The 12,467-nt window shown below is 44.1% G+C and overlaps 1 protein-coding gene across 1 annotated transcript; it reads left to right on the top strand.

The window, feature by feature from the left end:
- Nucleotides 1-209: 209 nt before the first annotated feature.
- On the top strand, nucleotides 210-2,051 carry LOC311504079 (GTPase IMAP family member 4-like). Its single transcript, XM_084567033.1, is given in 2 exon segments — nucleotides 210-1,283; nucleotides 1,285-2,051. Coding segments are annotated over 2 exon segments (810 nt in total). The 5' UTR covers nucleotides 210-1,031; the 3' UTR covers nucleotides 1,843-2,051.
- Nucleotides 2,052-12,467: the final 10,416 nt, after the last annotated feature.

Here is a 12,467-nt window from a genome sequence, read left to right as displayed (position 1 = left end):
CAAGAAGTAACTTCCGATACCTGCAAATAAGAGATTACTGTGGTAAAAGACAGTGATAGATATTCTAGTCTATAAAAAGAAGAATAGAAAAATAATTTCTAAAATCTATCAGTGAGGATTGGGGTTCCATAAAGTTAACTACTCGTGTTACTGTGGTCATAACACGTTCCATCTTTAGGACTAGCCACACAGCGATTCTTGATGTATGATGCGGTGATAAACAGTTAGCTCACCTGCACAGTTCTCCTCTCGCATCTTCTCCCGAACCCTGCCCACCAGTCCACTTTATTGACAGTTACACATTTGTAAACCTCTTCAAAGATTTCATGCCCTGTGGTTGTTCCTCCGTAACACACAGATTTGAGTCCACTCCACGGATGAAGACTGAGAGCTGGGCAGTATCAGATGTGTCACTGCTCTCATCAGCTGGTCATATAGATTGGTGGCAAGATCACATGTACGATCAGCTACTGTGTTTCTGCTCAGGCTCACATTTAAAAATGCTTGCTTTTTCTCTAGGCACACAAACTTTCATCATGCCCTTTTGCACAAACTCTCCCTCACTGAAGTGCTGGGCTGATTTTGCGATCTCTGCTGCCACAATAAATCTACCCTTTACAGCTGCCTCACTTTGTGAAATGGATTTTTGTAACATAGTCTGTCATAATTTGTAGTGGTACAAATAAGACGACGTATTTGCTACGACAAACAATGGATATTATATTACTTTCATTGCTTTCAGTCCCATCCCACAGTCTGGTAAAAGCTATTTACAGACCTGTTAACCCTTTATGGGACGAGGAACCATATATGGTAACTTCACTGAAAATTAAAAATTTAAAAAAAATGTTACAAAAGTAAAAAAGTCTTCTTATGCCCAATAATAACACTCTAGGGTTGAAATTTAGAATTCCCAAGTATTTCAATGAGTGCCCTATTAAGAGTTTACCATAGTTTACTTTGTTAGAAACTAAAATGTGGACTCAAACAATACCCAAGTTGCACTATTCACAAATTGTCATTTGTAATACATGTCTTGTTTTGCAGAGCCAAAACACGACCTGAGAATCCTGATGGTGGGCTGGGTGTTTTCCGGGAAGAGCGCCTCAGGGAACAGTGTCCTGAGATCAGATGGGTTTCGTTCTGGGGAAAAGACGGTGAAAGCTTTAAAACAATGTTGTAAAGTGGCTGGAAGAGATGTTGTCATTGTGGGCACTCCCGCATGGTGGAAGTTTTTCTCACCCGTGTTTAATCATTCGCTTTTGAAGTCTGAGATTTTAGAGAGGAGTGTCTCTCTGCTCTCCATCACCAAATGTCATTTTGCTGGCAGTGCCACTTGACACATCATTCACTGAAGAACAAAGAAGAGTCACAGAGAGCAACATGAGGCTCCTTGGACAGAGAGTGTGGAGACATGTAATTGTGCTGTTTACATTTGGGGACACTTTGGGGGACAAAACTATCGAACAGCACATTGAAGGTGAAGGAAAGCCTCTCCGATGGCTTATTGGGAAATGTGGAAACAGGTATCATGTGTTTAACAACAGGAGAGAAGATGATGATCAAGTTACCAAGCTGCTGGAGAAGATGGAGGAAATGGTGGCAGGAAACTGCTCTTTGTACCTCAGTGCTTACCCTGAAACAGATGATCCACAGCCTGAAGAAGACAGAAGTGACGAATTAACTGAAATCAAAGATGAGAACACAACCAAGGAGCTCATAGAGCAGCTTAAGATCGAATGGGATTGTAGGAACTGGAAGACACACCACATCCTCAAAGGAAACGACAGCATGAGGACACCACCAAACAGTAAGTATCCAGAGATATTTATAGAGATATAATTGATATAAACATTTTACATAGATCAGAGGTTATGAAAATTCTTTCAGAGTGAATATTTCAAGATACAATTTAATCTCCACACACATATAATTAAAAACTGATGAAAGCCTTGTGATAAAAATAGTTTTCTGAAAGGACACCTCATTCAATCAAAGATAAATCAGGTGGTTCAGGAAAAAAACAGACTGAGTGGCACTAGTTACACATTATGTTTTTCCTTCAGTGACATATGAAAATGTGTGCAGCAAGTAAGGCGTATTAAAGAGAAATTAAATTGTTCATCAAGAGTCTATTAGCTACAAGTCTACAAGAGTAATTTACATGTCATTGCTGTTGCAGCTTGTACAAATACTGTTTTCTTAGAGAAGCCCTGTACCCCAGTATATTTAATAAACTAAAGTTGTTTTAGTTTGATTCATTGTATAACACACGGGTCTCGTATTTTCTAGTGAGCGACAATGACAATTCTGAGAATTCAGAAAGTGGTGAAGAAGAAATGGTTTACCAACACAAAGACGACCAATTCAAGATAAGAGCAAAAGAAGATGAAGTAGGAGCTTACAACGTGAACCCATATATGAGACAACTGGAGAGAGAATGGATCAGACGAGAAGCAGTGATGGAACAGGCAGGTTGGACATATTTCTCCAGTGCAGGTAAATAAATCAAGCTGGCTAACTTCTATAATATTTGTCATTTTTAAGTGAGTTTTATAATGTTTTAACGCTCCAATTTTTTCCCGTAACTTTCACAATTTCCATAGCAAAATCTGAGCCAGATGCTGATCAATTGCTGAAATCAAGAGAAAAGGTGTTAGCATGGTTGAGACAACATCCAGATTCAGGCTACGCAAGATGGGATCTCCGTGTTTTATCAGAATGAACATTAATCCAGAGCTTAAGCCCCCCTATAGCTTTGTATTCACAGAGAGACAAACACTGATATATATATATAAACGCACACACACTCACATGATGTATGATGTAGTGATGGACCCCACTCAGTTTGTTACCACTTATCAGGATGAATGTTTTGCATTTAACATATGAAAAAAAATCTGTCATTTTAAAATGACAGAAAAAAAGAAGCGTGAGGATGACAAACAAAAGAAGACAGAGACAATAAAGGCATCTCTATGTATTACGTCTGTTCCTTTTGTGTTGAGTTGAGTTGAGGCATCTGTGAAATATTGACATTAGCATCGGTTGTCATGGTTTTTACTAAAAAACACAAACTATAAGTGCTGCACAAAGTGGAAGAAAAATGCTGCACCCTCCTTTTTTACATTATAGTAGGGAGATGCAAATGCAAATTAGAACATTTTTCAGATTTTATGTCTTGGCCATTCGAAAACTGTGCATGCACTTAAAGCTTTTATTCATCATTTCAAGGTTAATGTTAATCGCACTGTGTAATGCCTATAGACATAGTCTGCATTTACTATACAAGTCTTTCTACCACCCTGGAATATAAAAGTGTGATTTACGGCACAAAGGAAATGTGTTCCTAGAAGCTGTCGGGAGCTTTTCCTAAGGGAATGGTGGAACACCAATTGTGCGAATGTACCCGAGAGGGAAAAACAAGAGTCCCATTGCTTGGAAAGGCAGAGTGAAAGGAACTGAGCAAAAACAAGAGTGAATGAACTTTGGATAGGCATCTACTCAGTAGAGAGAAACCTACATTACTTACTGGCCTTATTCCTAGCACTGAGATCAGGTTTCTAGTCCTAATGAGGATTTTCTCAGTTTCTGACTTTGGACAGTAGCGCCCTATAGTGGTAGCCATGTTGCTAATGCTGCGCTAGCAACGAGAAATCTCAACCAGGAGCCACATAGAAAGTGGTACAAGTCAGAAACACACATAGATGTTGGTGTGGTGCAGTGTAGTTTATACTGCTTACGGACAAAGTAGCTGGTGGTAGCTAGGCTGCATCTCACACTCTTGCCATCTCCTTCTTCTGGTCAAAGAAACACATGTCTCAACTTGGTTTACAGGCCCCTCAAAAACAATGACGCAGAGATTTAAAAAGACAAGCTCAGCATCTTCTACTCTACTGCTGTTTGGTTATGTAACCCACATTAAAATATGATAGGAATAAAATAGGAATAAATAATTCAATAAGATGCAACAGTTAAATAAGTTAAAATATTTTCATTTAATTCAGCAACAGTAATTTAATGCCAGCAATTATCCATGGGAAGCCAGTGGAGCTGGTCCAGGAGTTCAGATATCTGGGCACCATCTTTGACAACCTCCTGAAATTCTCCTCCAACACTGAAGAGACTCTCAGAAGGTGCCAGCAACGTCTCTACCTCCTGAGGAAACTCAGCTCCTTTGGAGTCAGCAGAGACATTCTGCAGACTTTTTATTACAGTTTTATTGAGAGCATCATCACCTTCTCAATAACCTGCTGGTTCCACTCCATCAGCCTCCACAACAGAAACCGACTGCAGAGCACTGTTTCGGTCTGCTCTAAGATCATCGGCCTGCCTGTAAGAACTCTTACTCATATATTCATGACCAACAGACACTGACCCTAGCGGTAAAAATCACCAAAGACCCCTCACATGTCCTCCACTCAGTGTTTCAGAGGCTCCCCTCTGGATGACGGCTCCGCTGCCCCGCCTGCAGAACTCAGAGGAGAAAAGCCACCTTCGTCCCTAAAGCCATCCTCCTCCTCAACTCCTCCTCTCTCTCTCTCTCTCTCTCTCTCTCTCTGACTCTTCTCCAACTCACACACAGCCATAGTACAGTCAACCTCCCCCTGCCCCACACCCCAATACTCACATACCAGAGACTCTTGGCTGTTTTTATTTATTACCCATTTTATTTATTACCCATTCTACCTCGGCTATAACTTGTAAATACATATTCCCTGTAACTACTGTTTACTGTTTACATTTGCACTTTAGTCACTTTACTTACACAGTCTGTTTACATTCTCCATGGATATTTTGGATAGTCATAACATTTATGGCATGGTAACTTGTATATACTTTGTACTTTGTATCTTCTTCTGTTTCTGTTTTTTTGCACCTTAAAATGTCTGTACTTGCACGTTAAGCTGCTCACTTGTGCCTTAAATTGCACCCCCGGGGACAAATAAAGTTTTCTGAATCTGAATCTGAATTAAAAGTATGCATTTACAGTTACTGCCTCTTTCAGACACTAGGGGCGGCACCGAAGTGATGCTGCAAAGAAAAAAGACGTAAAGAAGAAAGCAGGCGAGGAAAAAGCCGAGAAGCCAAAAAGTTGATCTCGGACCTTTCAAACAACACCTAACTGGTCGGGAATTGATGAAGAGCATACTAAAAATAAGCCACAGCGGTTTTGGTGAGTTTTACCTCATTTTATTGTGCTTTTGTTTCCATTTTGAGCGCTAGCGGAGAGCTAAAGTTAATGGACATAAACTGTTAGGTAGTTAATATTTTCCGGTTAAGGAATTATTGTTGTGAATGTATATTGTGTAAGTAGAAAAGTGTGTAAAAGACGGAGCTGTAAGTTCAAAGGCACCGCTCCGTCGCCATTTTATGCCTGAAAGAATAACGCAGAGGTAACTAGTGGTGGAAAAAGATTCGGGATCCAGCTCATTGAACCGGCCACCAAAGAAGACTCAAGAATCATGAATCTGGACGTCTATTGAAGTCCTACCCAGGGCCGGTTTTTGCTATGGGCAATGTGGGCGACCGCCCAGGGCGCAATCTATGTGAGGGCGCACGAGCGCCCTACAAAAAAAACAAAAAAAACAAACACTCGCCAGTTTTCTAGACTACCGCTCATTTCCATGTCAAGTTAGTGTAGTGGGCGCTGGGGCGCCCTCATTGTCACGTCAACTTGCTCCTGAGAGTCATACAGGTGTGTGTGTCAGAAGAGGCAAAGGGGAGAGGTGCAGGGGATCAACTTGCGACAGCAGAGGTTGGCAAGGAGGAGGGGGCCGAGGGATAGACTGATCCCAGGCCACACAACACAAACTGCTTCAAATAAATTGTATTTCATTCCTAAAATTAACATAGACCCATGTAATTAATTGGGTTATGTGAAAAATGACCAAAAAAAATAAATAAAAATAAAAAAATCTGTGCAGTCATCTACGTGACTCACGTAACTCCGGTTGATTGACGGGCGAACGGACGGTGTTGGCAAAAAGTAATGCAAAAGTTAATGATGTCGAGTCTTCTTCATCATGGATCAAAGTAAAAGACCAAAGAAGCATCAGGTGCCCAGTTCAGAAAAACAAGAAAAGAAGAAGAGGAGAAACGGGCAAAAGATAAAGGTATGCAGATTTCTGAGTGACGTGAGTGACAGTACTATAGCTATTTATTAGCCTCTTGCTAATATGTTGCTATTATAAGACGACTGTAGCTATTTGGTTTTTAGTTTTGCTGAACTAGCAACTATTAGAATTGAGGCAATTGCACTTCACACCAGTTGTTAATGTTAATGCCAGTTGTAAACAGGGTGAAAAACCCAGGTTGAAAAATCTGCTACAGTCTGAGCACTGAATTCAGATTATGTTAATTATCTGCGGTTTCTCTATGTACAAAACTGGTGTGTTATCATAACTGGAACTGTTCAGATGGTATTAGGATGATGCAAATCAAAACTTGTATGTAAAATACGAAATAGTTGTATTAGTGCAGGAACCTTTTTTTATGTAGTGATTTATTTATTTGGCTTTCTTCAGGGATTTTTCAAGCATGGTTATTAGATCCTGTGATGAAGGATTTGTGCAATTTACATTGGTGTTTATATACTGTATGTCTTGTTACCTTTTTGTATTTAAGATTATATATAATAAAATAATACCAATAATATAATATATTGTTGTGCTGGTGGCGTGGTTTTTTTTTGGGGGGGGGGGGGGGGGGGGGGGGGGGGCAAGGGATGGTTTGCCCAGGGCGTAAATCTAGCCAGGACCGGCTCTGGTCCTACCAGTTGAGTCCTCTCACTCGGCAGTGAAGCAAAATGTACTACCCGACTTGACCACTAGCAAGCACCCTAATTCATTGGTTTTGGTCATGCTTGAAACTGCAAATGTATTGGTCTAATGTGTTATCTGAAATAGAAAAGATATTGGGCTTAGAACTGGAGATGGACCCTGTGTCTCTCATACTGGGCCTCCCAAGCCGACGGTTATTATCCAAACAGAATAAGAGGTTGTATTGTATTCTTACTTATGCAGCGAGGAAGAATATTTTATTGCAGTGGATTAATGAAAAAGTACCAACTGTTAAAGGCTGGCAAAGAGTGGTACCATTAGAGTACCTTACATGTGTATTACATTAAAAAACAGACCAATTCTATAAAGTGTATCAAGTATTATATATTATGTGGATCTGAGCTGGTGTTCTGTTTTTGTTTTGTTTTGTTTTGTTTACTTTTTTGTCTGTTTTGCATTTTATTTCTGTGAATCATATTATGTAACCAGTGTTTTCCTACGAAAGTGAAAAATTAATAAAAAAAAATAGACCACTAGCAAGCAGCACAAACTGCGGATTCGCTACTCATGAGTCGTCAACAGCCATTCACTCGGTTGGCAGAGAAACGAACCAACTCTGTGATCATTCTCATCTCGGAGAAAACACAAATGCTCATAATCTGTTGCCGCCTATAGCCAATCTACAGCCGGAAAAAATGACCATATTTTAAAATTTACACCGTTAATCACAGACAATAATGCCTGTTTTCTTCTAGTAACGTTATGATACTGAATCTCACTGGAGCCTATGTGGTGAATGAATTAATAACCTATTCTGCATCCACTTCACATACATTTTAGACCATAAGAAAATAAAATATTCTTTGGTAGAAGTGACCCTGACACCTCAAGTGACACAAATGACTCGCGAAACCCGGCTCATATTGAGTGACTCAGACTGATCTGGATCCCTCAAAAGATCCGGGTTTTACACTACTCTAGCGGTAACGTTATGATTCACACAGTTTGTGAAACCTTGTTGATTTAAAGTCGAGTAGCTTTATTTTTTTTTTTGCTTCAGTTGGAAGCTCGGTCAAAATGAAGATTCATCTGTGGTGTGCGGGCAACACACACACACAGGTGGGACACAGGATGGCGAGCCAGACTCAGTGACCTTTGTTTTCTCATCATACTCATCGTCATCGTGCCAGTGAAGTGATCCACTGCATACGTTGGCCTGTCGGTAACTCACTGCCAGAGAAATAGGAGTATTGAGATTATTCTGAACTCATTTGGATTTCATAACAGAACTGAACTTGACCTGGACTGAAATGTTACACAACATGTTGTATTTTATTTTCATAATTATTGATATTGTGATTTGTGATGGTTGTGTTTCACTTTAATTTGGTTTTGAAAAGTGTTCTTTCACCTGTGAAAAAGGGGGAGCAAGAAAAAAGAGTTAACCCAAGAAAAATAGTGAAACCAAAAAGGCTCAACCTACTTATTTAAAATAGGTGGTTGACAGACCAGTCAGACTTAGTTCAGATTAGTCTAGATCAATAGACCGTCTAAACTAAACTACTTTGATAAGGTGGGAAAAAATAATTAATTCTACTTACCTTTGGTACCTGCAGGATATTTGGTTTTTCGTACTATATATATTGTGTTATATCTCGTTTACCTAAAGTAATGTGGCTTTTGCATTTAAAGTGAATGGTGTTGGTCTAATTTTATATTGCTTCCCCACTCCTTTGAGTTTAGAAATGGTCCAGTAGCTAGATAGTAGTGTTGGTTGACACAAGTGCTACAGTTAGGTACATTTTTGGATACTTATTACCCTCACATACCCAGCTTCCACCCCCAGCAGAATGCAGCCTGACACAGGCACACACACAAAAACGCTTTAGGAACAACAAAAAAACAAAAACAAAACATGAAGAACAGCACAAGGTGTTGACCTGGCCTCAACATTCACTAGATCCCAAACTGATCAAGTATCTGTGGGATGATCCACAGAGACCCCTCCCTCAACCCATGTCAAGCACTGTTGCCCACTGTCACTTGTAAGCTTGAGGAGAAAATCTACTTCCCGCAGTGACATCATGATTCATGAATGGTCAGGGATCCATTTGGTCAATAACATAGTGAGGTGACTACACACCAGTTGGAAAAAGTACAGTCTGGCTCCCGTTTCCTCTAAACCTAAGCTTTGGTTAGAAGAACATGTCAAAAAAATCGCTGGTCCCAATTTCTCTGGAAGAATAAACCCTCTCGAATCAGCTTGAAAACCTTACAGAAAACTAAAGACAGGGGTGGACTAGATTTACCTAACTTCAATCACTATTTCCTAGCAAATAAGTTACTGTATATCTCAAAATGGCTTAAACCCAGTACATTAGATGAAACATGGATGGACATAGAGCAAACACTTTGTGACAATCTGGAAATTTCTAACTTACCATTTTTTAGCTCAAATATTAGGTCTCATAAGTGCTTTAAGAGCATTAACATCAGCACTTGTTTGACAGCCTGGTGGGAATTTCTAAAAAAAACTAACTCTTCAATGACACCATGTCGGCTCACCCCTATATGGAACAATCCCGATATCTTACTAAACAAAAATATGATTAATTTTACCCAGTGGATAAATAAAGGAATTAAACACTTAGAGCATTTAATTCATAATAGCAACTTTTTACCTTTACAAGCACTCTCTTCACAGTACGGGATTAGCAGTAACAGATATTTAGAATATCAACAAATCAAATCCATAATAAGTACAAAATTTCCCCTCAATCAAACCAGCCTGGAACTTCCACAAAGTTTCACAGAATTCAGTAGTATTGGTGCTCCAAAGCTATTATCAAAAATATATAGATTAATTACCAAAATAGATGACTCAATTTCCCTACCAACAGGAAAATGGGAGTCAGATCTACACATTAATCCCAATAACCAGTTCTGGTCAGAAATACTCTTAATCAACTTTAATATGACCAACAGCCTAAATCTGCAACTTATACAATACAAAATCCTCCATAGAACTCATTATACAGGTCGAAGGATGTTCAAGATGGGTCTTAACCAATCAAATATCTGCACGCAGTGCACAAGTAACTCACCAGATAACTACATACATGCTCTGTGGCTCTGTGACCCTGTTAAAAAATTCTGGATCAAGGTTTGTGAGGACTTATCAACATGGCTTAAGTGTAACATACCCACTTGCCCCAAACTATGTATCCTAGGTGATCTAAGTGACATCGATATAGAGATTAACAAGGCCCACATGGTCCTCACCACATTATCCATAGCGAAGAAAACTATCCTCTTGAACTGGAAGACTAAAAACAATCTAAGTATCAACCACTTTAAAAATCTCCTGTCGGATCATATCAGTCTGGAGTCCATGTCCGCATCTAACAAATTCCAATCGGCTGACTTCTACTCTCTCTGGGCCCCGCTGATTAACTACGTCACCTAGCAGGAGGGGGGGATATGCGTTCTGCCCTGCTGGGGGCTGTGGGGGCCTGCGGTTGGGCCCCCCTGTTGGCTGTGGCGGGCACGCTGCTGGTGGGGCCGTGATCGGGACGGTCATCGGCCTTGACTGGGGGGCCGGGCTGACCTGGGCGGGGGGGGGCCTTGGGCCCCGTGGTTCGGGGGTGGCTCCCCTTCCCTCCCTGGGCGGGGGGCTTGGCCGGCGCTTGGGGGGCGGGGGGCTTGGCCGGCGCTTGGGGGGCGGGGCTGGCCCGGACTTGCGCCGTCCGGGGTGGGCCGGCGCACGCCCGTGTGTCCGGTCGCTGCCCCGGGGCCCAGACCGCACCCAGAAGGGTGGGGATTAGAGAAGGGTGGGGTTGGGGGGGAGGAAGGCGGGTGGGGGGGGGGGGGGGGGTACATGGGGATTGGTGTGCGAGAGTTGTGTGTACGGGTGTGTGTGTGTGTGTGTGTGTTTGGGGGGGGCGGGGGGTGTATGAGGTGCATGCGGATTGGTGTGCGAAAGCTATGTGTGCGTGTGGGTGCGTGTGTGTTTGGGGGGGCTGTATGAGGTGTATGCGGATAGGTGGGCGAGAGCAAGGTGTGTGTGGGCGGGTGTGTGGGTGTGTTTGGGTGGGGGCTGTGTGAGGCGCATGGGGGGAGCGTGTGTTTAGGGAGGTATGGTGTGTGTGCTTCGGGGGGGGGGGGGGGGCGCTGCCCTGTCCCGCTGGTGCCGGTCGGGTGGGCGACGGGGGCTCCTCTGGTCCTAGCGGGGCCCCGTGCCCCGATCCTCCTCCGGGTTGGGTCTCTCGGCCGATGTGCTGCTGCTATGGGGCTGACGGGGGCAGAGGCCCACTGGGGCGGTTCAGGGCCCTCTAGCTGCAGTCGGTGTGGGCTCTGGCCGTGGGGGTGGCCGCTCCTGTCCCGTGCCGGCCTCCGGGAACGGGGGAACCCTAATGCTGGTAGCGGCTCGTCTTCTGGGGGAGGTTCATCTGACCCCAGACACACATTCCCGGGACCCCTCCCATCCTCCAGCTTAACTCACTCACACATGTAGGGCTTTGGGGGCATGCACACCATGGGGGGCACAGCGAGGGGGGGCATCTAAGTGCCCTCGTTTGCTGCGCCCTGGGATGACATGCTTCTCAGTTTTAATCACACTTAGTCATTAAACATATGGAACACTGACAGCACACAATCACTCATGGGGGGTGGGCTATGCAGTGTCTGGTGGGCGGGGCCGTTCAGGAGGATAGGACCGCTTGTGTGGCCTCGCCTCCAGCGCAGTGTGGTCACTACCTCCCAATTTTAATCGCAAACAACTCACATCTCACAAATACCCATAGGTGGGGGTGGGGGGGTGACTGGGTCGTCTTGTTCCCCTGTTCCCTGGGTGCGCCGGGGTGGCAGTGGGGGGGGCTGGCAGCTCTCCCATGGGCCTGCGGTACCTGCCGGCTGTATCGCTGGGGATCTGCCGGGGTCCCTGGGCGCGTGGCTTGGGCGTGGGGGCGGGTGCTGGCCCGTCCCGGGCGGCCGTCTGGGGCGGCCGTCTGGGGCGGCCTGGTCCTTGTGGGCGTCGGCTGGGCTGCGTGTCTGGTGGGGGTGGGGGGTGCTGCCCTCGGGCTCGTGGGGCCGTGGACCCTGCTCCGTGCCTGTCCCGGGTGGCTGGTTGCCTGGGGAGGTTGGTGGCTGCCTATCTTGGGCCGCCGGGGCCTGCTCGCCGCAGCTGGGGGGGGGGGGTTCTGGCCGGGGGCCTCCTATGCCACCGGCTGGATGGAGGCATGTCCCTCTGTGGTGTGGTGGTGGGGACACGCACCCTGGGGTTGCTGCTGGTGGTTGGGGTCCTGGGACTTCCTGTCCATTGTCTGCTCTCCTTGGGGGAACGGTTGCACCATCACAGCCATCTTTAAACACTCTTCATCCTCATTCTGCATGGTGACACAGTCACTGCATCCTCTGGTGAACATTTAAACCGTGTATACAAACCGTGAACATTAAGGACTACTGTGGTTTAGTTATCTGCTGTGTTATACAAACTTGTATGTGTAGACTTAAACACGAGTGTATGAAACTTTTGTGCCATGGTTGTTGTCTACCCCAGCGTAATCTTTCTCTTTTGTGTGCCTTTTAGGATTGTCAGCTTGCTCTCCGGCCGAGACCGGGTGATGTTCTTTGTTGTGTTTCTCAACAGGTGTAGCAGTTGCTGCTTGGTGTATCCCTCTTTTTCTC

The sequence above is a fragment of the Chelon labrosus genome (assembly GCF_963514085.1).
Source record: "Chelon labrosus genome assembly, chromosome: 19".
Classification (NCBI taxonomy): domain Eukaryota; kingdom Metazoa; phylum Chordata; class Actinopteri; order Mugiliformes; family Mugilidae; genus Chelon; species Chelon labrosus.
This window is presented reverse-complemented; position numbering and strand designations above follow the sequence as displayed.